The sequence below is a fragment of the Geotrypetes seraphini genome, chromosome 9, assembly GCF_902459505.1.
Source record: "Geotrypetes seraphini chromosome 9, aGeoSer1.1, whole genome shotgun sequence".
In the NCBI taxonomy this organism is placed as follows: Eukaryota; Metazoa; Chordata; class Amphibia; order Gymnophiona; family Dermophiidae; genus Geotrypetes; species Geotrypetes seraphini.
The window spans coordinates 125,070,535-125,095,525 of NC_047092.1; the positions used below are offsets into that span (position 1 = coordinate 125,070,535).

General features: G+C 46.1%; 1 protein-coding gene across 6 annotated transcripts in view; it reads left to right on the plus strand.

Annotated features, from left to right (window-relative positions):
- DGKD (diacylglycerol kinase delta) overlaps window positions 1-24,991 on the plus strand; it is a 327,255-nt gene that overhangs the window by 113,150 nt on the left and 189,114 nt on the right. For all 6 annotated transcript variants that reach the window (XM_033959775.1, XM_033959776.1, XM_033959777.1 and 3 more), the window contains 5 exons: window positions 3,060-3,168; window positions 13,275-13,414; window positions 21,381-21,465; window positions 22,128-22,222; window positions 22,327-22,426. In XM_033959775.1, the coding sequence (XP_033815666.1) occupies window positions 3,060-3,168; window positions 13,275-13,414; window positions 21,381-21,465; window positions 22,128-22,222; window positions 22,327-22,426 (529 nt within the window). The remainder of the gene's footprint in view (window positions 1-3,059; window positions 3,169-13,274; window positions 13,415-21,380; window positions 21,466-22,127; window positions 22,223-22,326; window positions 22,427-24,991) is intronic.

The following is a 24,991-nucleotide window of genomic DNA, read 5'->3' on the forward strand; positions in this document are numbered from 1 at the left end:
CTCATGCGACCTGAACAACTGCCCATCATACCTACTAGCAACAGCTTCCACTAACTTCAAAGCTAGCTACACGTTGTGGTTGCAAACCACACTCAGGGAAGGCCAGTTCCCACCAGACCTAGGAGAAATCATAATAACCCCTATACTGAAAGACCCCAAAGGTCTAATAAATAACCCGTCAAATTACAGGCCAATCGCATCTATCCCTACATACGTCAAAATAATAGAAGGTCTAGTGGCACAACAACTATCCGTGTACCTAGAAGCCCACAACATCCTACATCCATCCCAATCTGGATTCAGAACCAACCACAGTACAGAAACTCTTCTGGTGTCTTTACTAGACATAACCCGAAGACACCTCAGCCAAGGAAACAGATTGCTAATCATCCAACTTGATCTCTCAGCGGCTTTCGATCTAGTAGACCATCCCATACTTCTCCAGATTCTAGACGCAATAGGAATCTCAGGTAAAGTGCACAACTGGTTCCAAGGCTTCCTTAAAACAAGAACATACAGAGTCAAGTCAAAAGAAATTCTATCAGAACCTTGGTCTAACCCCTGCGGAGTGCCACAAGGCTCTCCCCTCTCTCCCACACTTTTCAACCTATTCATTGCTTCCCTAGGCAGCACCCTAGATGCCCTAAACATAACTTCATTCAGCTATGCGGATGACATAACCATCCTCCTTCCATTCGACATCCACGACCCCATCTCCACAGGACGTCTGAAAACTATAATGGAAACAGTAGAAAAATGGATGACAAATCATAAGTTGAAGCTGAACACGGACAAAACTAAATTCCTACTACTAGAGAAGGACAAAAAACCATCCCTAACAGAACTGGAAGTAAACTCAATCAAGTACCCAATACAGAGTTCCCTCAAAATCCTGGGAATACAACTAGACAGATGCTGCACTATGCAAACACAAATCCACAAAATCATCCAAAAAGCATTCTTCACAATGCGTAATCTGAGAAAAATAAGAAAATTCTTTAATAAAGACCAATTCAGGATCATTGTCCAATCCCTCGTGCTAAGTATGGTAGACTACTGCAACAGCCTTTATCTACCTTGCCCAATCAACACAATAAAAAAACTACAGACCGTCCAGAACACAGCCCTCAGACTCATATACTCACTCAGCAAATACGACCATATTACCAAAGCATACTTAGAATCTCACTGGCTACCAATAAAAGCAAGAACACAATTCAAATTCTACTGTCTCCTATTCAAAGTAACCCACGGCGCGGCACCCAGCTACCTAAACAACCGTTTTCACTACTATCTCTTATCCAGAAGAAGGAGAACACAGAACATTTTCACCTACCCTCCTCTCAATGGTACTCGACGTAAGAAACTTTATGACAACCTACTAGGGACACAGGCAGCTAATATTGACTCCGACATCTCAAAATTACTGATCGAAATTACAGACATAAAAGAGTTCCGAAAAGAAATAAAAACACTACTGTTCAAAAAATATCTCCCATCAATCTAAACCGCCATCTAATGAGTTCTCAATCAATTCCTTGGGAAAAGAATCTCTTTATCCAACCCAAACTAATCACCACTACTGTCCATATCATCAACATTAATTAACCAACATCATGCAATCATCAAAACAATAAATACACCTCCGCTTATAGGCATATGATGCTACTCTCCATCCAAAGAAACTTGACTCAGCTCATGTAACATCTTCTGTAATCTAGAACATATTGTAATTCCTTATTCTCCACCAGTAGTAAATTGACTCAGTTGCTATGTAACATCTCCTACGATATTGAATGTACTATAATTCTTCAATATAAACTGTAATTATCTCTTCCTATAATGTAATTCTTCTGGAAACGCCCAGATATCTTCTTTATTGTAATCCGTGGCTATGTTACATCCGCTGCGATATTGAATGTATTGTAACTCTTCACTGTTACTTGTAATCTACTCTTCTCCTGTAATGTAATTCTACTGGAAATGCCCAGATATCATCTTTATTGTAATCCGCCTAGAACCGCAAGGCACAGGCGGAATAGAAATCCCTAATGTAATGTAATGTAATATGAGAATATGCTTCCTGCTTGTCCTGGAATAAAGCACAGTTTCTTACCGTAACAGCTATTATCCAGGGACAACAGGCAGAAATTTTCACAACCCACCCACCTCCCCTGGTTGGCTTCATAGCTTGCTTACGGAACTGAGGTACTGCGAGCCAGTGTCGGGTGATAAGGCACTCGTGCATGTGCAGTGCGAGCAGTTGCAAAGTTTCTAAAAACTTAAAGTGGTGATACACTTTTAAAGTTGTCCATACCGGGGCTTCGTGGATGACGTCACCCACATGCGAGACTATCTGCCTGCTGTCCCTGAATAACACCTGTTACAGTAAGTAACTCTGCTTAATTGGAATTGTCTATTTTGTGTGTGTGTGTTATGAATCATTTCAAGCCATTAGTGATTAATAAATTGAAAAGTGAAGTAAAGGACAAGAAGAACAATGCTGTGGAGACAGAGAACAAGAATTGCAAAACCACAAAGAAAGAATGAGAGAGAGTAAGGACGACAATTCAGATTACAGAAAATGGGATGGTCAGGGTGTAAGAGAGAAGAGACCAGTGGACTGGAGTCACATAAAGGAGGGGAATACAGTGTAAAGAAGGAGAATGCAGAGAAAGCTAGACAGTGAGAGAGAAGGGTTTATTTGAGAGTGAGAGGGACAGAAACAGAAAGGAAATGGCAACAGTGAGTTCAGGTCATATGATATTATTAGGCAGCTTGTGGTATGGAGAAGACTTGCTGGTCATGTTACAGATTTGCTTTTGTTTCAGTATGTTAAGGAGGGAGAACAATATTAAGTCTCTCTGTAAAAGGTATAATTTGTAGGTTTATGCTTTAAATTGGTAGTTCTCTTACAAATAGAAGACTATTTTGAGCCTTCTTTGTTGTAAATAGGGTGACCTCACTCAGCAAGAGTGGGCAACATATAGATGCTGAGCAGTTGAAAGAACACTTGTTTCATGTACAGCCTGTCACTTCACCCATCTGCTTCCTCACAGTTTACGCTTATTCCAGAAGTTTGACACCTTTCGGATTCTGGTTTGTGGTGGAGATGGCAGTGTCGGATGGGTTCTCTCTGAAATTGACAGCCTCAATCTTCACAAGCAGGTACTTGCCCATGCTTTGATCCAAACTTTTAAGAGGTTTAAGTCTTTAAGAAGCACCAGCATCCAGAGTATTTTCCCTTGTAGTTTCCATTAGAAGCCAGCAGTACCACCCAGTGGTAGTTGGTTAGAATTTCATATTACAACCCTTGTTGGGAGAGCTTAGTGTTTAGCATCATTCAGCAGGCCAAGGTGAAAAAGTCCTTCTTTTTTAAAATCCTGAACTAGGGACAGAAGAGGATCCTTTCTCTGCCAAGTTAACACTTAATTGATTTTCAGTAACTTAAATACTTCAGGATTTTCTCAGTCCCCCAGGTAGGCTCTGTATATTGATACAGCCACACTCACCATTTTCAGTTTCTCTACCCCCAGCACTAACATTTCTGTTGGGGTGTTTGTATGAATGCATGAATGCTCTATTAGAGCATTTCCATTGCCTAACACATATGGTTGAAGTTTCTTTTTTAAAACTACACTTCCCCCTCCCCATTCACGGTTCCTGTACTCGCGGTTTCATATAATCGAGATTTTTTTCTGGGGAGGGGGAAAATAAAAAAAAAAACAGTCTTAATGTAAAAAAAATCCATCTTTTTTCCTCCCTGCCGCCTTCCCGGCCTTACCTGGTGGTCTAGAGGGCTTTCGGGGCAGGAGCGATCTTCCTACCCTCCTGCCCTGTGCAGATCGCCATGAGGAAATGGCTACTGGGAGTTCCCGTAATCTCTCGAGACTACGTCGGGAACTCCCTACAGCCATTTCCTGATGGCGATCTGCACGGGGCAGGAGTGTAGGAAGATCGCTCCTGTCCCGAAACCCCTCTAGACCAGTGTTCTTCAACCTTTTTACACCTATGGACCGGCGGAAATAAAATAATTATTTCGTGGACTGGCAAACTACTAAGACTGAAATTTTTTTTAAAAACCATCGCCACCCCGTCCCCGCGAGTTCGGTCCCACAAACCATCTGATCCCATCCGCACAAGCCTCAAATAGTTATGATTTTATATTGAACATATTTTATTAAAGTATAAAAAGAAACAATATTCTATACAATTGTCATTTTATAAATACAAATAATACAGGGCAAAGATCAACAAAACCCCTGTCTCCCCTCCCCTTCACATATATCCCTTCTACTATCAAGAAAACTGAATAAGCCAAATTATTACACAATGCTACACAAATATCATGTAACAGAATACCACAGTCACACATGACAGGAATGGTGTTAGGGGAGTGGAACTAGGGCAACTGCCCCCTGGTCAGAGAGAGCCCTAAGCCAGCTGGAAGCTAAAGAAGCACTGCCTGGGCTTTGCACTCCCCAGTTATGTCTAGCAAGATACATATTTCAAATCTGATATATTTGAATCACAAGATAGAAATAAAATTATTTTTTTCTACCTTTTGTCGTCTCTGGTTTCTGCTTTCATTGCCTTTTCACTCTCTTCCATCCAGCGTCTGCCCCAAGAACATAAGAATTGCCACTGTTGGGTCAGACCAGTGGTCCATCATGCCCAGCAGTCCACTCACGTGGCGACCCTCTGGTCTAAGACCAGCACCCTAACTGAGACTAACCCTACCAGCGCACATTCTTGTTCAGCAGGAACTTGTCTAACTTTGTCTTGAATCCTTGGAGGGTGTTTTCCCCTATAACAGCCTCTGGAAGAGCGTTCCAGCTTTCTGCCACTCTCTGGGTGAAGAAGAACTTCCTTACGTTTGTACGGAATCTATCCCCTTTAAACTTTAGAGAGTGCCCTCTCATTCTCCCTACCTTGGAGAGGGTGAATAGTGTCTTTCTCTACTATGTCTATTCCCTTCAGTATCTTGAATGTTTTGATCATGTCCCCTCTTAATCTCCTCTGTTCGAGGGAGAAAAGGCCCAGTTTGTCTAATCTTTCGCTGTACGGCAGCTCCTCCAACCTCTTAACCATCTTAGTCGCTCTTCAGCAAAGCGTTTGACAGCGTCCCACACCGCAGGCTGCTGAACAAGATGAAATCGATGGGATTAGGAGAGACTCTAACTGCATGGGTTAAAGATTGGCTTAGTGGCAGACTTCAGAGGGTGGTGGTTAACGGTACCTTCTCTAAAATGTCAGAGGTGACTAGCGGAGTGCCACAGGGTTCAGTCCTGGGCCCACTCCTCTTCAACATATTCATTGGGGATCTAACTCAAGGGCTTCAAGGCAAGGTAACCTTATTCGCTGATGACGCCAAACTATGCAATATAGTAAACGGCTATAATCTACAGGATGCTATGGAGCAAGACCTGCGTACTTTAGAAAAATGGTCCTTGATCTGGCAGCTGGGCTTCAACGCCAAGAAATGTAAGGTCATGCATCTCGGTAACGGAAATCCTTGCAGAACCTACACCCTGAATGGAGAAACTTTAACAAGGACTACGGAAGAACGAGACTTGGGAGTAATCATCAGTGCTGACATGAAAGCAGCCACTCAAGTGGAGAAGGCTTCATTTAAAGCACGGCAGATGATAGGTTGTATCAAGAGAAGCTTCGTCAACAGGAAACCTGAAGTCATGATGCCATTGTACAGAGCCATGGTGAGACCTCATCTGGAATACTGTGTGCAATTCTGGAGGCCACATTACCGTAAGGATGTGCTCAGAATTGAATCGGTTCAGCGGATGGCCACCAGGTTGGTCTCGGGGCTAAAGGGTCTCCCGTACGAAGAAAGATTGAGCAAATTGCAGCTCTACACTCTCGAAGAGCGTAGGGAGAGGGGAGACATGATTGAGACTTTTAAGTACATCACGGGACGGGTCGAGGTGGAAGAGGATATCTTTCTTCTCAAGGGACCCTCGACCACAAGAGGACATCCGCTCAAACTCAAGGGAGGGAAGTTTCGTGGAGACGCCAGGAAGTACTTCTTCACGGAGAGAGTGATTGAGCATTGGAACAAGCTTCCAGTACAGGTGGTTGAGGCACGCAGCATCCCAGACTTCAAGAACAAATGGGATACTATGTGGGATCCCTACGAGGTCATGCCAAGGGATAGGGTCACTAGGACTTGAATGAGCGGGTCAGTAGAGTGACAGTATAATTATTGTACTTTAGGGGTCAGTAGACTTAAGAGGGTGGGTAAATGGTGTGGGCAGACTTGATGGGCTATGGCCCTTATCTGCCGTCATCTTTCTATGTTTCTATGTTTCTTTGGACCCTTTCGAGTAGTACCGTGTCCTTCTTCATGTACGGTGACCAGTGCTGAACGCAGTACTCCAGGTGAGGGCGTACCATGGCCCGGTACAGCGGCATGATAACCTTCTCTGTCTCTTCAGTCCAGCATCTGCCCCTTCCATTCATTGTCTGTCTTTCCCTGCCATCTCTCCTCCCCCCCCCCCCCCTTGGTCTGGCATCCATCATCTTCCTTCTGTTCCCCTCATGGTCTGGCATCTCTGTCCTTCCGTCCCTCTGTGGTTTTTAGCATCTCTCTCTTCTCATTTCCTCAACTCAGATCTGATGTCGTTCTCTACTCTCTCTTCCCTTTTCTTCTCTGGTCTTCCTTCTCTAATTTTTGCCTCCATCTAAATTAAATTCTTTCTTACTATTTAGTCCTGTTTCCCTCTTTTCACTTTGTCTACCCACAGCTTGTCACCCCTTTCCCTCATCCCTCCATTATCTTACTATTTTCTTCCCCCTTTATTTATCTCCTCCTTCTATCCAGTATGTGTTCTTTCTCCACTTACATTCAGCATCTGCTCTCCCCTCTCAACTGACATCCATCTGCCTTCTGCTCTCTCTTCCTTCTTCTCACTTTCATTATCTGTCCCCTTCTCTCTCTCATCTCCTTCATTCCATCATCTGCCCCTTCTCTCTCCCCCCCCCACAACTTCCATCATCTGCCCCCCTTCCCCTCATCTTTGCGGGCCACTTTTTTTCCCCTGAGGGTGGCTCATGTCAGAGGGGTTGGCCAAGCAGAACCGCTTGCAAGGAACAGTGGAACTTACTTGATGTCAATGCTGGGGCCCGTTGCCGTTTGAAGAAAAAAAAAAGGTGGAAAAAAGGGACCTGCAAAGGTGAGAGGAAGGGAAACCTTCAGGACAGCTGCTCTTTGCCCTCCTTCAGCGGCCCAAGAGTCTTTAGGCAAGCGGCAACTTTGTGTGCTTTTAACTTCGGCACAGAGCTGCCCCTAAGCAGTATTTTAGCGCGGTTTCATGAGGCAGCCTCGGGGCCTTTGCTAGGCCGGCCCACATCGCATCATCGAAGCGGGCCGGCCTAGCTAAGGCCCCGAGGCTGCCTCATGAAACCGCGCTAAACTACTGCTTAGGGGCAGCTCTGTGCCGAAGATAAAAGCACACAGAGCTGCCGCTGCTGGTCTGGAGGTGAGGAGACAAGGCAGGAAGCATAAGCGGCAGGAGTCCCGGCACAGCGACGGCAACAGAAAGTTGCAAGTAAGCTGACGCCGGCACCTTTCGTTGCGGCGGAGACCCGAATCCTTTGCGTACCGGCAAGATTTTTTTGCGGACCGGCACTGGTCTGCGGACCGGCGGTTGAAGAACTGTGCTCTAGACCACCAGGTAAGGCCGGGAAGGCGGCAAGGAGGTGGGGGTGGGTCAGAGCCGGATAATCACGGTTTTTCAGCATTCGCGGTCCGGCTCTGCCAGTATCCCTCGCAAATGACGAGGGAGAAGTGTAGAAGCTATAGTTTTGCAACAAAAAGTATCATGTGTTTGATTTATACTTAAAAAAAATACATAGAAGAATAAAATGTGTCCTTGCCCCATCAGTATAGTGGAGGGATCCCCATTTCAGGATTAAAAAGTTAGTTTGGGCCCAGGAATTCTCCTGCCAGCTGGGAGATGAGAGAAGGTAAGTGTGATCCAGATGATCTCCTGGAAGGAGAGCACAGTTAATGTAGAATTGGAATCCCCATCCTGAGTTTTGGAAGAAGAGAGCATTAAGGAATTAATATTAGTATAGCTTTCCCCTCCTTTTACGCAGCCGCATTAGGCTTTTTATAATCGCTGCCTGCAGCTATAACAGCTCTAAAGCTCATAGGAATTCTTTAGTGTTGGAGCTTTTACCACCGTGGCCGGCAATTTAAAAAAAAAAGCCTTATGTGGGCATCGTAAAGTGACGGGGGGGGGGGGGGGGGAAGCAAGGTTTGTTACTCAGGGATTCCGTTCCTTAATTCCTGGAGGAGAGAGAGCAGGTTGCTCTTCTTTGGGCTCTAGGAGGAGAGAGAAAATTAGCATGCATCTCAGAATTCCCATCTTAGGACTGGATTCTCAAAACTTACCATTCCCTTAACGATGGTTACTAAACCGGTTCCAGCCGGTTTAGCGTGCCAATATTTTACTTGACGATTATCAGAATGGCTTACCTTGGTCTTTTCCGAGCTTCCCAGCAGTCTCTGACTCTGCCTTGGAAATGTAGTACAATAAGGTCATTAATATTAAAATGGGCTCATTAATATTTAAAGGAGCACACTGGGCGATTCTCTATCATCGCCAGGTGATTTCTTAACCTTGTTGTGCCACATTTGCGGGCAGAATTTTCTGAGCTGCCGTAGCCTTACTTTCTGGTCAGTGCCCGAGCGCTGATTGGCTTAGGAACTTTCCTCCTACCGATCCCTCCCAGGGCTGTTCGATGCCCCTGACGATGCCAGCGTCTCTCAACACCCTGATATTCCCCGTCCCTTTAATTTGAAGGACTGCAAAAGGGATGCCCACTCCCTTTTGCTGCTGGGGTCCAACTTCATAAAGTTTCTGCACTTTATTTTTTTAAACACTAAGCAAATTACATCAGTACCTGCAAGGTGAACCACCTTGCCTGACTGACTAGTCCCATAATAGCAAAACAATTGGCAAAAAACTTTTTTCAAATTCCTACTCTCAGAACAGGCACCTGTGTCTATATTCATCAACAAATAATAATAATAATAATTCAGTACTAGGGGAACTGCAATGGTCATTCCTCAGTTTTACCCCGGGCTGACGACTTATAGGTGATAAGCACCAGACTGCTGCCTAAATGAGTCCACCCCATACATCATTAAGTCTTATTAAAAAGTGTCTGTGAAAAAAACTTTTTGTACTGTATTACACTTGGTGCGCTTTCAGTGAGAGAGAATTAAAATTACTAATTATTAATCCACAGACTGTCCTATTATTAACTTCATATGATAAAATAACACTGCTAAGTGAAAATGGCAGTTTTTTTCATATGAAGTTAATAATAGGGCAGTCTGTGGATTAGTAATTTTAATTCTTTCTCACTGAAAAGTGCACCGAGTGTAATATAGTACAAAAAGTTCTTTTCACAGATACTTTTATATTCTTTTATATTAAAGAAAGTAAAATTTAATAAGACTTAATGATGTATGGGGCGGACTCATTTAGGCAGTAGTCTAGTACTTGGCACCTATACCGTATTTTCGCGGATATAACGCGCACCCGTGTAAAACGCGCACACGGGTATAGCGCGCAGAAACCACAATATTATGTATAAAAACTTTTGTATACCGCGCTCACGGGTATAACGCGCATGCTGCCCGACTGTCCTTTCGCCCGCCCCGACTCTCCTCTGGCCACCCCGACTCTGCTTTCGCCCGCCCCGACTCTCCTCTGGCCACCCCGACTCTCCTTTCGCCCGCCCCGACTCTCCTCTGGCCACCCCGACTCTCCTTTCGCCCTCCCCGACTCTCCGTGCGCTGTCCCGACTCTCCGTTTACCCGCCCTGCCCTGCCCCCCCCCCGGCAGGACCACTCGCACCCCCACCCCGAAGGACCGCCGACTCCCCGACAATATCGGGCCAGAAGGGAGCCCAAACCCTCCTGGCCACGGCGACCCCCTACCCCCACCACGCCCGACGCCCGATTCACCCCCCCCCCAGCAGGACCGCTCGCACCCCCACCCCGAACGACCGCTCGCACGCGCTCCCACCTGCACCCGCGATCGGAGCAAGAGGGAGCCCAAGCCCTCTTGCCCGGCCGACTCCCCGACAATATCGGGCCAAGAGGGAGCCCAAACCCTCCTGGCCACGGCGACCCCCTACCCCCACCCCGCACTACATTACGGGCAGGAGGGATCCCAGGCCCTCCTGCCCTCGACGCAAACCCCCCTCCCTCCCTCAAACGACCGCCCCCCCCAAGAACCTCCGACCGCCCCCCCAGCCGACCCGCGACCCCCCTGGCCGACCCCCACGACACCCCCACCCCCCTTCCCCGTACCTTTGCTAGTTGGCCGGACAGACGGGAGCCAAACCCGCCTGTCCGGCAGGCAGCCAACGACGGAATGAGGCCGGATTGGCCCATCCGTCCCAAAGCTCCGCCTACTGGTGGGGCCTAAGGCGCGTGGGCCAATCAGAATAGGCCCTGGAGCCTTAGGTCCCACCTGGGGGCGCGGCCTGATGCACATGGTCGGGTTGGGCCCATGTGCCTCAGGCCACGCCCCCAGGTGGGACCTAAGGCTCCAGGGCCTATTCTGATTGGCCCACGCGCCTTAGGCCCCACCAGTAGGCGGAGCTTTGGGACGGATGGGCCAATCCGGCCTCATTCCGTTGTTGGCTGCCTGCCGGACAGGCGGGTTTGGCTCCCGTCTGTCCGGCCAACTAGCAAAGGTACGGGGAAGGGGGGTGGGGGTGTCGTGGGGGTCGGCCAGGGGGGTCGCGGGTCGGCTGGGGGGGCGGTCGGAGGTTCTTGGGGGGGGCGGTCGTTGGAGGGAGGGAGGGGGGTTTGCGTCGAGGGCAGGAGGGCCTGGGATCCCTCCTGCCCGTAATGTAGTGCGGGGTGGGGGTAGGGGGTCGCCGTGGCCAGGAGGGTTTGGGCTCCCTCCTGGCCCGATATTGTCGGGGAGTCGGCCGGGCAAGAGGGCTTGGGCTCCCTCTTGCTCCGATCGCGGGTGCGGGTGGGAGCGCGTGCGAGCGGTCGTTCGGGGTGGGGGTGCGAGCGGTCCTGCTGGGGGGGGGTGAATCGGGCGTCGGGCGGGGTGGGAACTATGTGGAAAAACTTTTGTATACCGCGCTCACGCGTATAACGCGCGAGGGGTATGCGCGGTAGGTAAAAACGCGTATAACGCGCGCGTTATATTCGCGAAAATACGGTAAGTCATCAGCCTGGGGTAAGACTGTGGAATGACAATTGCAGTTCCCCCAGTACTGAATTCTTCTTCTTAATATTATTACTATTTGTTGATGAATATAGACACAAGTGCCTGTTCTGAGTGTAGGAATTGAAAAAGTGTTTTGCCAATCGTTTTGCTATTTTGATATATTTTTTTTGGTTTTCTTTTTTGACTAGTCACATGACATTCTACGACACACCCTTTCCCCACTTCTCCCACCTCAACCATTTCCTGTGAAAAGTGTGGAAACTTTTTGAAGAACCCTTGTACATACTCTATAACCTAATGATCCATTTACTCCAGAAAAACTAATGATTTATAAACAAGGATGGCTACCCTTGCTCTCCTACCTGCTGTGCATATTACATATCATTATTAGTTTACTATATTACATTATATATATGAGTCTTCTAGCCTGCATTTACCTACACTGTTCTGTGTAGTTAACAAAAGAATATTAGCGCATCCTCTAGGACAGGGCTGCCCAAGTCCGGTCCTTGAGATCTACTGGCAGGCCAGGTTTTCAGGATATCCACAATGAATATGCACGAGAGAGATTTGCTTGCACTGCCTTCTTGGTATGCAAATCTCTTTCTCATGCATATTCATTGTGGATATCCTGAAAACCTGGCCTGTCAGTAGATCTCGAGAACTGGACTTGGGCAGCCCTGCTCTAGGACATCACAAGATGACAGCAAAACCATGATATACAATTCATTGATTTGGGGCAACATCTTCAATTGTTTCTTAAACTTGAGGTAGTTTCTGACTGACCTATGTGACAATGGTAATGTATTCCATAGCAAAGCAGCTTGGCTTGACAGAGATGAGTTAAATTGCTTCCTAAGACTAATAACGGACACACAAAAAGTGTTCTGATTTTTAGCCTGGTTTTAATATGACAGTCCCTGTTAAGTAGGAATGAACTTTATTAGGAAGGTTCAAGGGTCAGCCTGAGAGAAAAAGAGAATTGGTGCCATTTAGCGGTTTTAATAGTTTATCACCTCACCAAGCAGAGAGAGCCCATCCGTTAGAAACATAGAAACATGACGGCAGATAAAGGCCAAATGGCCCATCTAGGCTGCCCATCCACAGTAACCATTATCTCTTTCTCTTTCTGAGAGATCCTGCATGCCTATCCCAGGTTTGCTTGAATTCAGACACAGATTCTATTTCCACCACCTCTTCCGGGAGACTTCCACGCATCTACCACCCTTTCCGTAAAAAAGTATTTTCTCAGATTACTCTGGAACCTCTCACCTCTTAACTGCATCCTTTCAAATGAAAGAGACTTGACTCATGCACATTTATATTATGTAGGTATTTAAACGACTCTATCATATCTCCCCTCTCCCGCCTTTCCTCCAAAGTATACAGATTGAGATCTTTAAGTCTGTCCCCATATGCCTTATCACAAAGACCACACACCATTTTAGTAGCCTTCCTCTGGACTGACACCATCCTTTTTATATCTTGTTGGAATGAAGAGAGAGAAAATTTAACTTTTTAACTTAGTATTCCCAGTTGCCCCTACTTTCAGTGTTAACTGCAAGCCTATTCAATGTATATATTTACATATAGCGACAAGTGTATACAGATTGAGTTAAACACATGACTAAAGCTGTTCATAAAAATTCATTAATTTAGTCATGTATTCAGATACCCTGATATGCACAGACAAATTTACATTATACAATCAAGCATATGTATAGCTGGACTAAGTGGCATGCTGGAGGGGAGGGTGGAGAGGTCCCCTTTGATTAATTCAGCAGACCAGAACCTTTTCAATCATGTAGGAGCTATTGTATGTAGTAGCATGTAGTTCTGCTATAGCATGTAGTAGCATTGTATGTAGTATTGTATGTAGTAGCATGTAGTTCTGCTATTGTAGAAGCAGCAGAGACAACATGTGTCCCTTCCAATGTCCCTGCATATACTGTATGAAAGAATTATTTGTATACACACTTACATGGATGTGTTGTATGTGTACAATTAATTTGTTTACTGTCCAGCTCTGATTGCTCTCATTATATTTAGTGCCAACTGGGTGTCCTGCCTTTGGGAACAGGGAATGACCTGGCACGTGTGCTAGGTTGGGGATCTGCCTGTGATGATGATACACAGCTCCCACAGATTCTGGAGAAGTTAGAAAGAGCCAGTACCAAAATGCTAGACCGGTGAGTGCATTCATTTTCTAAAATGCTTTTCTTCCTTCTGTCAGCTTTGCTGCTATTTGTTCTTCTCACTGCATTTAAAGGTGGAAATAGATTCATTTAAAATCTTTTCTTGATGATGGCTCATGTTAGTTGTCCCTTGTAGGAGGTTTTACACCAAAACCTTAGCCTCCTTACTTGTTCCAGTGATGGTAATCCCAGAGCACATAAAATAGAAACATAGTAAATGCTAGCATCCAATATGTCCAGTTCAAATTCTTTCTCTGGTTTTCTATCATTCTAGATCAGGGGTGCCCACACCTTTTGGCTTGCGAGCTACTTTTAAAATGACCAAGTCAAAATGAACTACCAACAATAAAATTTGAAAAAACACAAAGCACACTGTACACAGAGAAAATGTTGTGTTTTTTTTATAAATCTTTATTCATTTTCAAATCTTACATCAAGTGTATAATAATCAATCAGAAAATTTTTAACAAATCACTTGACAATCTTACTTATAATCTTTAAAATATATAAAAGAATCCCTTCCCACTCACCCATTTATTAATAATAAAACAATTAGCAATTATTATCTTTCCCAACCCCACCCTCCCTATATCTTATCTAATACCAAGGTATTTAAGATGTCTGATCATTAGAATAAGTAATCAATGGCCCCCAAATCTTTTTAAACTTATGATAATTTCCTTGTTGCATAGCCAGCACCTTGGCATTGTGGTTTAGAAGCTGGGACATTAGATCATTTAATTTTTTTCTGTCCCTATATAAATGCCTTTTGGAAGTTAATTTGGTCCCAAATTAATTAATTGTTAGAAAATCATGTTGCCCTTTCATATAATACTATATTATTTGGTACATCTATGAGATTCAAAAGCCCAATTTCTGCAAATAATAATAAACTTTTATTAATATTGACAGGGGTTGCCATTCAACAGATTACTGGAAATTGGAAAGATTATACTAAACTTAATTACCGTATTTTCGCGGATATAACGCGCGCGTTATACGTGATTTTACGTACCGCGCATACCCCTCGCGCGTTATATGGCTGAGCGCGGTATACAAAAGTTTTTAAACATAGTTCCCACCCCGCCCGACGCTCGATTCACCCCCCCAGCAGGACCGCTCGCACCCCCACCCCGAACGACCGCTCGCACGCGCTCCCACCCGCACCCGCATCCACGATCGGAGCAAGAGGGAGCCCAAGCCCTCTTGCCCGGCCGACTCCCCGACGTCCGATACATCCCCCCCCCCGGCAGGACCACTCGCACCCTCACCCCGAAGGACCGCCGACTCCCCAACAATATCGGGCCAGGAGGGAGCCCAAACCCTCCTGGCCACGGCGACCCCCTAACCCCACCCCGCACTACATTACGGGCAGGAGGGATCCCAGGCCCTCCTGCCCTCGACGCAAACCCCCTCCCCCCAACGACCGCCCCCCCCAAGAACCTCCGCCCGTCCCCCAGCCGACCCGCGACCCCCCTGGCCGACCCCCACGACACCCCCACCCGCCTTCCCCGTACTTTGTGTAGTTGGGCCAGAAGGGAGCCCAAACCCTCCTGGCCACGGCGACCCCCTAACCCCACCCCGCACTACATTACGGGCAGGAGGGATCCCAGGCCCTCCTGCCCTCGACGCAAACCCCCCTCCCTCCAACGACCGCCCCCCCCCCAAGAACCTCCGACCGACCCGCGACCCCCCTGGCCGACCCCCCCACCCCCCTTCCCCGTACCTTTGGAAGTTGGCCGGACAGACGGGAGCCAAACCCGCCTGTCCGGCAGGCAGCCAACGAAGGAATGAGGCCGGATTGGCCCATCCGTCCTAAAGCTCCGCCTACTGGTGGGGCCTAAGGCGCGTGGGCCAATCAGAATAGGCCCTGGAGCCTTAGGTCCCACCTGGGGGCGCGGCCTGAGACACATGGTCGGGTTTGGCCCATGTGCCTCAGGCCGCGCCCCCAGGTGGGACCTAAGGCTCCAGGGCCTATTCTGATTGGCCCACGCGCCTTAGGCCCCACCAGTAGGCGGAGCTTTAGGACGGATGGGCCAATCCGGCCTCATTCCTTCGTTGGCTGCCTGCCGGACAGGCGGGTTTGGCTCCCGTCTGTCCGGCCAACTTCCAAAGGTACGGGGAAGGGGGGTGGGGGAGTCGGCCAGGGGGGTCGCGGGTCGGTCGGAGGTTCTTGGGGGGGGGGCGGTCGTTGGAGGGAGGGGGGTTTGCGTCGAGGGCAGGAGGGCCTGGGATCCCTCCTGCCCGTAATGTAGTGCGGGGTGGGGTGAGGGGGTCGCCGTGGCCAGGAGGGTTTGGGCTCCCTTCTGGCCCAACTACACAAAGTACGGGGAAGGCGGGTGGGGGTGTCGTGGGGGTCGGCCAGGGGGGTCGCGGGTCGGCTGGGGGACGGGCGGAGGTTCTTGGGGGGGGCGGTCGTTGGGGGGAGGGGGTTTGCGTCGAGGGCAGGAGGGCCTGGGATCCCTCCTGCCCGTAATGTAGTGCGGGGTGGGGTTAGGGGGTCGCCGTGGCCAGGAGGATTTGGGCTCCCTCCTGGCCCAATATTGTCGGGGAGTCGGCGGTCCTTCGGGGTGGGGGTGCGAGTGGTCCTGCCGAGGGGGGAGAAGAATCGGACGTCGAGGGGGGGCATCAGGCTTTCAGGATGGGGACAGGACTTCAAGGGGGGACAGGCAGAGATCTTCAAGGGGGACAGGCAGACCTTCAAGGGGGACAGGACTTCAAGGGGGGACAGGCAGACCTTCAAGGGGGGACAGGCAGACCTTCAAGGGGGGACAGGACTTCAAGGGGGACAGGCACGGAGAGGCGGGGCAGTGCACCGAAAGTCAGGGCGGGTGAACGGTGAGTCGGGGCAACCAGAGGAGAGTCGGGGCAGTGCACCGAAAGTCAGGGTGAGTCGGGGCAACCAGATGAGAGTCGGGGAGGGCGAAAGGAGAGTCGGGGTGGCCAGAGGAGAGTCGGGGAGAGCGAAAGGAGAGTCGGGGTGGCCAGAGGAGAGTCGGGCAGCATGCGCGTTATATGCCTGAGCGCGGTATAGAAAAGTTTTTGTACATATCATCGTGATTTCTGCGCGCTATACCCCTGTGCGCGTTTTACAATGGTGCGCGTTATATCCGCGAAAATACGGTATACCTTTTGGTGGAATTCAGTATGTCACAGAGAAAATGTTAATTATAATTTATATTCGGGGGTTTTTTTTCAAAGAGGTCAAGGCAGATGACTTTAAAATATGCAATGTCACCTCAGTAACAACTATACAAAATAGACAAATTACCCCCTCCCCTTTTACTAAACCGCAATAGCGGTTTTTAGCGCAGGAAGCTGCCCTGAATGCCCTGTGCTGCTCCCGATGCTCATAGGCTCCCTGCGCTAAAAACCGTTATTGCAGTTTCATAAAAGAGGGCCATAGTGCAAAATATAGATAGCAGATATAAATTCTCAAAACGGACACATTTTGATCACTAAATTGAAAATAAAATCCTGACTTTTGTGAACTGTACAAGTTGATGTATGTTTTTTGTATCTGTGCGTTTTTTCACAATAAACAGATTGGAACTTAAAAAAATTGAAAATAAAATCATTTTTCCTACCTTTGTTGTCTGCTGATTTCATGAGTCTCTGGTTGCACTTACTTCTGACTGTGTATCCAATATTTCTTCCCTTCTTTCTGCCTCCTGCATGCTGCCTCTCCTCCAGACCTCATTCCATTCCCCAACCAACATCTCTCTCTGTCTCTCCATGAGTCCAACTTTTTCTTCCTCTCTCCCTGCCTGCCACCTGCAACATTCCATTCCCTCCCTCAACTTTTCTTCCTCTCTCCCTGCCCCCTCTCCCCTTTCTTTCTCTCTCTCCCTGCCCCTTTCTTTAAGTCTTTCTTTCGCCCTGCCCCCTTTCTTTCTTTGTCTCTTTCTTTCTGTCTGTCTTTCTTTCTCTCCCCCCACTCCAGCCACCGCTGGCAATTTTTCCCTGCTTGGCGAGGAAGTTCTAGGCCAGCCAGGCAGCGATTGGGTGACCCGGAACTTCCTCTCCAAAGTCAGAATTGACGTCGGGGGTGGGGGGAAGGCTTGTGGGCCTGGTGCTTGTGCAGTGGTTGCATGCGCCAAGCTTTTGCGGCGTCAGGGAGCAGAGAGAACACAAAGGCTCTGCAATCGACTCTCATTGCCCTTGCGATCTACTGGTTGATCGCGATCGACCTTTTGGGCACCCCTGTTCTAGATAGTTAAGAATACAAATTCCCATATTCAAAAATAATACCAGCACCCCTCTCTCTATCTCATGTCTTCCTCTTAACCCCACCTCCCACTACTGCCCTTCTCATCTGCCCCAATCATGTTCAAAATCTACAATAGTGATGTCCACCACTGCAATCATTTTACAGAGCACCTCCTGTTATTATCTTCCATGTCCCTTTCTATGTCATCTTGCCAAGATCTGTAATAATCCATATACCCACCAGAATTGATGAGGCTACTCTTCAAGTAACCAGCCTCCACATGCTCCTTTATAGTCAGGTTTTAACCATGAGCACCCCTATATAGGTTTCCCTAGCCTTCCATGATGTCTGATGAAGCTGTATCACTTCAGCCTTTGTTCATAAGACAGTCCTTCCTTTTTCAAATCAGTCTCCTTTGTTTTCATTGGAACTCCTGCCATCTCTACAATATCCTTCATATCCAAGCTTTCTTCCTACATGCACTAGCCTCCTGCTCTTAAGGAATGGAAAGGAAATGATAATATTCCAGTGCAAAAGGTGTGTCATTCTGGACAAGCGGGTTATCTCCCCATGGTCGCTAGCCATGTGCAGAAGGAATCCACTACAGATTTTTTTTTGTGACCCTCCTACTTCACAGGAAGTTTTACTGCCGCCTGCAGTTTTTCCCTTTTGCATGGAAGCCTGAAGGAGTATTTCTGTTCTGCTCTCCCCTTTATTTATTTTATTTTATTTTATTTTTTCAATTATATTCGGTGTTTATGTGCTTGGAGCTTTCCAGTTTCAGTATTAGCTCTGCCTTTGTAGAGAAGAAGCAGACTGCAAACTGTAGCTGATAGGCCAATCCCTGATGGTACCTGTTAGCCAGCCTGCACATGTATTTTTGGAGCTTGGGGTCATCTCCCCTTATTTCCTCATCTACTGATTAGCAGGGTTTGAGTGCAGGCTGTAAGGCACCCATAGCAAGCTCAGTGGTGTCTTGTAGGGTGCCAGTTGCATTTTTATGCCTCCCCTTTCTGTAGTGCGTCTGTCGTTCTGTGGGGGTAGAGGTATGGTCAGACACTATATCTGGCTGTCAGCCCAAAGATCAGCATTGAAGAAGCATTTGACATCATTTCTGGACACAGCAGGAGGCAATGATTTCTTCTCATTCCAGCTACTGTAAAGAGCTGAGGTAGGCTGCAGCACATTGCCAGCACAGGTCACAGTGAGTAAAGCTGTTACAGCCTGTGAGGTGAATCGGGGGAGGTCTAAAATTTGCACTTTAAGGGTTTCTACATGTTCCCCTGTGTTTCCCCTCATGAAAAATCCTAAATTCACTGTTTTTTGACTTTGGGAAGTTAATTTAGCAATTTTAGGAATAAAAATCTTGCTAGTGGCCATCTTGGATTTTTAGCAATCTTTTTTTTCAAAAGTTCCCTGCACTTCCAAAAGTTCCCTGCATGATATCATCACTTTGACGACCGCACATATGCAGAGATGCCAGTAGGAGGTGCCAGCAGGGAAGAGGGCCGGAGAGAAGTAGAGGCACTGGTGCCAGCTGATTGCCTACAACAGTGTTTCTCAACTACTTCAAGCTAAGTACCCCCTAAGTCTAACAAATATTAACTGAGTACTCTAACCACAGACCTTCTTAGGCCCACCCAAGCTCTGCCCTAGATCCTATCCTCTTTACTAATTGTAATGCAATTTTTTCCATTCATTTTTCATATACACACAATATACACAGCAGATATTAATTCTCAAAACTAACACATTTCAATCACTGTATTGAATTAAAATCATTTTACCTACCAGCGATCCTCTGCAGGCTACTGTAATTAGCTTTAAAGGTGAGACTGGGAGGCCAGGGGGGAAGCGGGAGGGGGCTAGAGAGAAGGGGGAATCGGACAGCGCTGGCACTGTACCGCGTAGGTAAGTTAGCTGGCAGGTGCCTCGGTACACAGTTTGAGATACACAGCTCTAGAGGCTCAGGGTGCTCTAATTTTCATAGCTACAGGTGCTCTCGACAATATTCTTGTTCCACGTTGCACAGATTCTCCTAGGGCTACAGTCAGAGGTTTTCTGGATACAGGTGTAACCAGTCCTCTGCTTCCCTTGCAGCTGTGTCTACCCAGAAATTGCCAAGACGCCAGGCTGAGGGAGTCCCCTCTTCATATAGGGGCAGACTCTCAATGTTTCTACAGGCCTGGGTTCAGACTTTGTCCAACCGCTGAGTTCTGGACATCTTTCGGTCTGGCTACAAGCTGTAATTTACCTGGCCTCTAATGGATTGATTTGTGGACTCTCCAGCAGGGTGCCCGGAAAAGGACAGTCAAACTTCTAGCCACTGTGAGAGGGTTGCTTGATATTCAGGCCTTAGAGCCTGTGCCTCCCGAAGTATCGGTTTCAGGGAGAACTCTACATACTTTATCGTGCCAAAGAAAGTATTCTCATAATACTTGTGCCACGAGAATTGTATAATTCTCATGCCAAAGAAATTAGTCTCATAATTTGATCGTAATAGGTAAAACGTACAAATTCACAACATTCTTTCACTCACTGTGATAAGTACCGCTCATTGTGAAACCAGCGTGTACTGCTGTCTGCCACTTTGGCATGGATAGGAGTACACACTGGTCCTTCAAGCAGCAGTCAGCAGTACACGCTGGTTTCACAATGAGCGGTACTCATCACAATGAGTGAAAGAATGTTATGAATTTGTACGTTTACCTGTCATGATCAAATTAAGAGACTCCTGAGGCAGGCCCCTTTGGGCCTAAACACGATTGTGTCAAGTCAATTACAATAAAAAGAAACTGAACACCAATTGGTCACCTTTGTTGTTGTTTCTTGCTGTTCACTGATGTGAAGGCAGATTCTTCTGTTTGTTTTCTGATTCATTTGACTAAACATGGTAAGCCCGCTTCCAAGGCCACTATTTTCAGATGGATCCGTAAGGCCATTTCTTCAGCATATGTTATTTCTGAGAAACAGTCTCAAGGTGCATTCAACCAGGAGTGTAGTTGTCGTCGTGGGCTGAAGCTAGGGCAGTCTCCCCTGTGAAGCTTTGCAGGGCTACAACTTGGTCCACTCATAATATGTTTGCCAAATTTTATAGAGTGGATGTTGCAGCCCAAAAGGGCACTGCCTTTGGGTCCTCAGTTTTAAGGGCCAGTGCAGTCTGCCTGCCATAGATTTCTGGGACTGCTTTTGTATGCATCTCTTGTCCAGAATGACATACCTATTGCACTGGAAAAAGAGATTTTGTACCTACCTTTATAATATTTTTTCTAATAGATAGGTGTACCATTCTGGACACCTGCCCTGTCCTTTCTGCTCTTGCCTACTGTTTCATTCTGTTTATTCTCCAAGTATGTATCTTGGATGCCAGTCATCCCTTTGGGCCATGAAGAATACTATATAATATATTTAGCATCTACAGGGGTACTATCTGAGCTCCTTTGATGCTTGGTTTGGCTGTTAGTTCATTGATCGTTCAAGTGTTCTTATTTTCAAGCAGAACAGTTTATTGGTTTGGGAAGTTTCCCATTTTCCCTTACTTCATATAATTTCAATGGAGCTCTTGCATGCAGGTGGCAGTAGAGCACTCAGTGAATTAGGAGGGACACAGAAAAAATCTGCAGTGGATTCCTTCTGCATATGATTCACGGCCACAGGGAGATAACCCGCTGGGCCAGAATAACACACCTGTCTACTGGAAAAGATATTATCAAGATAAGTACATAATCTCTTTTTCTCTTTCTTCACTAGGTGGAGCATCATGGTATATGAAACCAAATTTCCACATCAGACCTCATCCTCCAACGTGACTGAAGACTTCAGTGAAGATTCTGAGGTAGAGTATGTAACAATAGACCAGTGTTAGGCTTACAAAGTATATGTCTGGGAAATGTTTATAAGGAAACAAGGGATATAGAGATACTGCAGTGTAGAATGAGAATGACTGCAGGGGAGAGAGATAGGATAAAGGTTCAAGAACTAGTATTTGACTGTGGCCTATTAGCAGGGCTTCAGTTGTCCTGCTGATACAGGTCTTTTGGCTCTTAATATTCATGCATTAGTGACCCAGGACCAGAAGATGGAGAGGAGGTGGTCCTATGAAGGGTTCAGCTAGTTTGGAGAATATTCTTTTTTTAGTTCTTAGCCTTCAAAGATATTGAAATTACTAAAGATATCTTGGTCAGAGATAATAAAGAGCATATGCCATAGCAATGACCTTCCCTTTTATGACTGTCCCTTATAAAGTATTTGCAGTGTTCTAGGGAGGGATAAAATATTGTTCATACCATTCTGCAGTGTCTCTGCCTATTTTCCAAACAAGAGTTTGAGAATTTGAAATTATAGATTTCCAGTTTCAAACCAGGGACACTGAACTAACAGAGCAGCTGCTATCAATTCATGTTCCCATCTCTTATCCTTCCACTATCACAGTCCCTTCCTTTCCTCGGGAATAAAGAGTAACGTTGGAATCTTTTTTTATTTTTTATTTTTTTGCAGGTCCAGCAGATTTTGTTTTACGAAGACTCTGTTGCTGCCCATCTCTCCAAAATTTTAAGCTCAGACCAGCACTCTGTGGTTATCTCCTCTGCCAAGTGAGTGCCTAGGATTTCCTTGAAAGGCAGAGATTGGGGAACCTTTGGTTAGGATTACAAGTTTGCATGATTTTTGCCTCATGGTGTTTCCTTTCATTCATCAGGGTACTCTGTGAGACAGTGAAAGATTTTGTAGCACGAGTGGGGAGAACGTATGAGAAAACTCTGGAGAGCTCAGATGAGTCTGAAGTCATGGCAGGAAAGGTACGGAAATGCAACTGATTCAACCACTGTGAAGATGACCCCTAATAGCCAAGCTGGACAAGTAGCAATGCTCAGAGGTGGTAAACAGTGATAGCATCTGCTATGATAGAAAGATTGTACCCAGTATTGGTGCTGCTAACATTTAGGTGCCTATATCTACACCAGCCATATAGCTGGTATAAACATGGGTACATAAATACAGCAGGGTCATATGCAATTTACAATATTCTGTAAGTTATACGTGTAAACGGGAGCCCCAACTATGTCCCACTCGTTCTCTGCCCTTGTGTATGCACCCCTTGCAAATATCCACTCTGTAAGGTAAGCGAGTATTTGCAGAGTAGTATTTAGGCACCCTACTATCACTTAAACATGCATAAGTGCTAGTATTCTAAACATTTACGTGTGTTATCACATGTAACTGGTGAGTGCTTAGATTATAGAACTGCTTTCATTTGTCTAATTTGCATTTGCCATTTTTTTTTTAAGTAATCCTGCAGGAATGTTTCACGATTTGTTATGACTCTTGGCTGGACTCTTTTTTATTTGGTGTCGCCCAAAAGGTCTTTGACAGTTCAAGACAAAAATGAATGGGAAGGCAAGATCCACCAAATTTCAGGAAAAGCAGGGCAAGATGTACAAACAAATTCTTTTTTTTTTTTTTTTTTAGTTCAGTCTTTATTAAAATTGTAACATTCTACTGTATGTTATTTAAAACCTTAAACAGAGACAGCCCAACCTACCTGAACAACCGCCTCATCCAAACCACCTCGATCAGACATAGAAAAACACACACCCCATTCACACACCCCTCGATCAAAGAAGTAAAACGGAAAAAACTATACGATGGCTTCCTAGCCACTCAAGCAGCTAAACTAGATAACCAGATCTCCAATCTACTGATAACGACCCCAGACTACAAGATGTTCAGAAAAGAAATAAAAACTATACTCTTCAAGAAATTCCTGAAACAGTCCTAACATCAAACTTACCGTCCTTCCTCCCTCCCTCTTCCCGCCACACAGAAACTACATGACCTACTCTTTACATTACATTACATTACATTATGGATTTCTATTCCGCCTATACCTTGCAGTTCAAGGCGGATACCTCTCTAGAAATGACAAATGATCTTCCATTGTAACCCATCCTTTATAACTCTTTTGTAATCCGCCTTGAACCGCAAGGTAATGGCGGAATAGAAATCTCTAATGTAATGTAATGTAACATTGTACAGAATAATGCAATTCACAAATGGATCATAACCTATGTATATATACACTAAGAAAATCTTAGCAAAAACACATCAATATCTATCCACCCATCCCTCCCTTACCTAAACCCCCCACCCTAACCTCCCTCACCCAACCTACCCCCACCCTACCACCCTCCCATTTGTCTGGAAGGTCATTCATACAATCACACACACACTGCTTAACAAAACCCTCTAAAGGGCTCCACACCTTTACAAAGGAGGCCATATTCCCAGATCTTTCAGCTAAATTTGCTTCATATCGATAATAGAGGCATATAGTTTCCCACCAAAAATGGAAGTTCAAAAGAGTGAAGTCTTTTCAGTTTTTGACTATATCAGGAACAACTAATTTTTGTTTACTGTCAGTAAGGTTACTGAAGTAGCATGTGTTCCATATATGATCTCAGTACCGGGAAAGATGGTAGAGTATATAAAGGACCGCATCATTGATCACCTTGACGGACACAATCTGATGAGGACCAGCCAGCACGGCTTCAGTAAGGGGAGATCTTGCTTGACGAACTTGCTGCACTTCTTCGAGGAAGTAAACAGGCAGATAGACAAGGGCGAGCCGGTCGACATTGTATATCTTGATTTTCAGAAGGCGTTCGACAAGGTCCCGCATGAACGACTACTTCGAAAAATTGCGAGCCATGGAATCGAGGGTGAAATTACTCATGTGGATTAAAAACTGGTTGGTGGATAGTAAACAGAGAGTGGGGGTAAATGGATAATACTCGGACTGGAAAAGTGTCACCAGTGGAGTGTCGCAGGATTTGGTGCTTAGACCCATGCTCGACATATTTATAAAACGACCTGGAAATTGGAACTTGGGGATATACCATTAATTTAACTTGGGAAAGGTTATTGAAGGAATCTATGTATTTGTGTTTTTCTTAGTCATTTGGGTGGGCGGGAGGGGTAAAAATGATTGCTTATGTATTTCTGCAAGATGAATGTACATTTGTTGAATTATTATATGTACATCTACTTATTTATTACACTGTTGATAGTTGGAAAATCAATAAAGAATATAAAAAAACCCCAAAAACATATTTATAAACGACCTGGAAATTGGTACGAGTGAGGTGATTAAATTTGCAGATGATACAAAGTTATTCAGTGTAGTGAAGACGCAGGAGGCTTGCGAAGACCTGCAACGTGACATAAACACGCTCAAGAAGTGTGATGCATGTCGGTAATAAAAATCTTATACACAAATAGAGGATGTTCGGTGCGGTACTTGGAGCAAGCAGAGCAAAATTACCTTTAGGAGGGCCCTAGGCAAACAAACCTGTTACTCCCCCCAG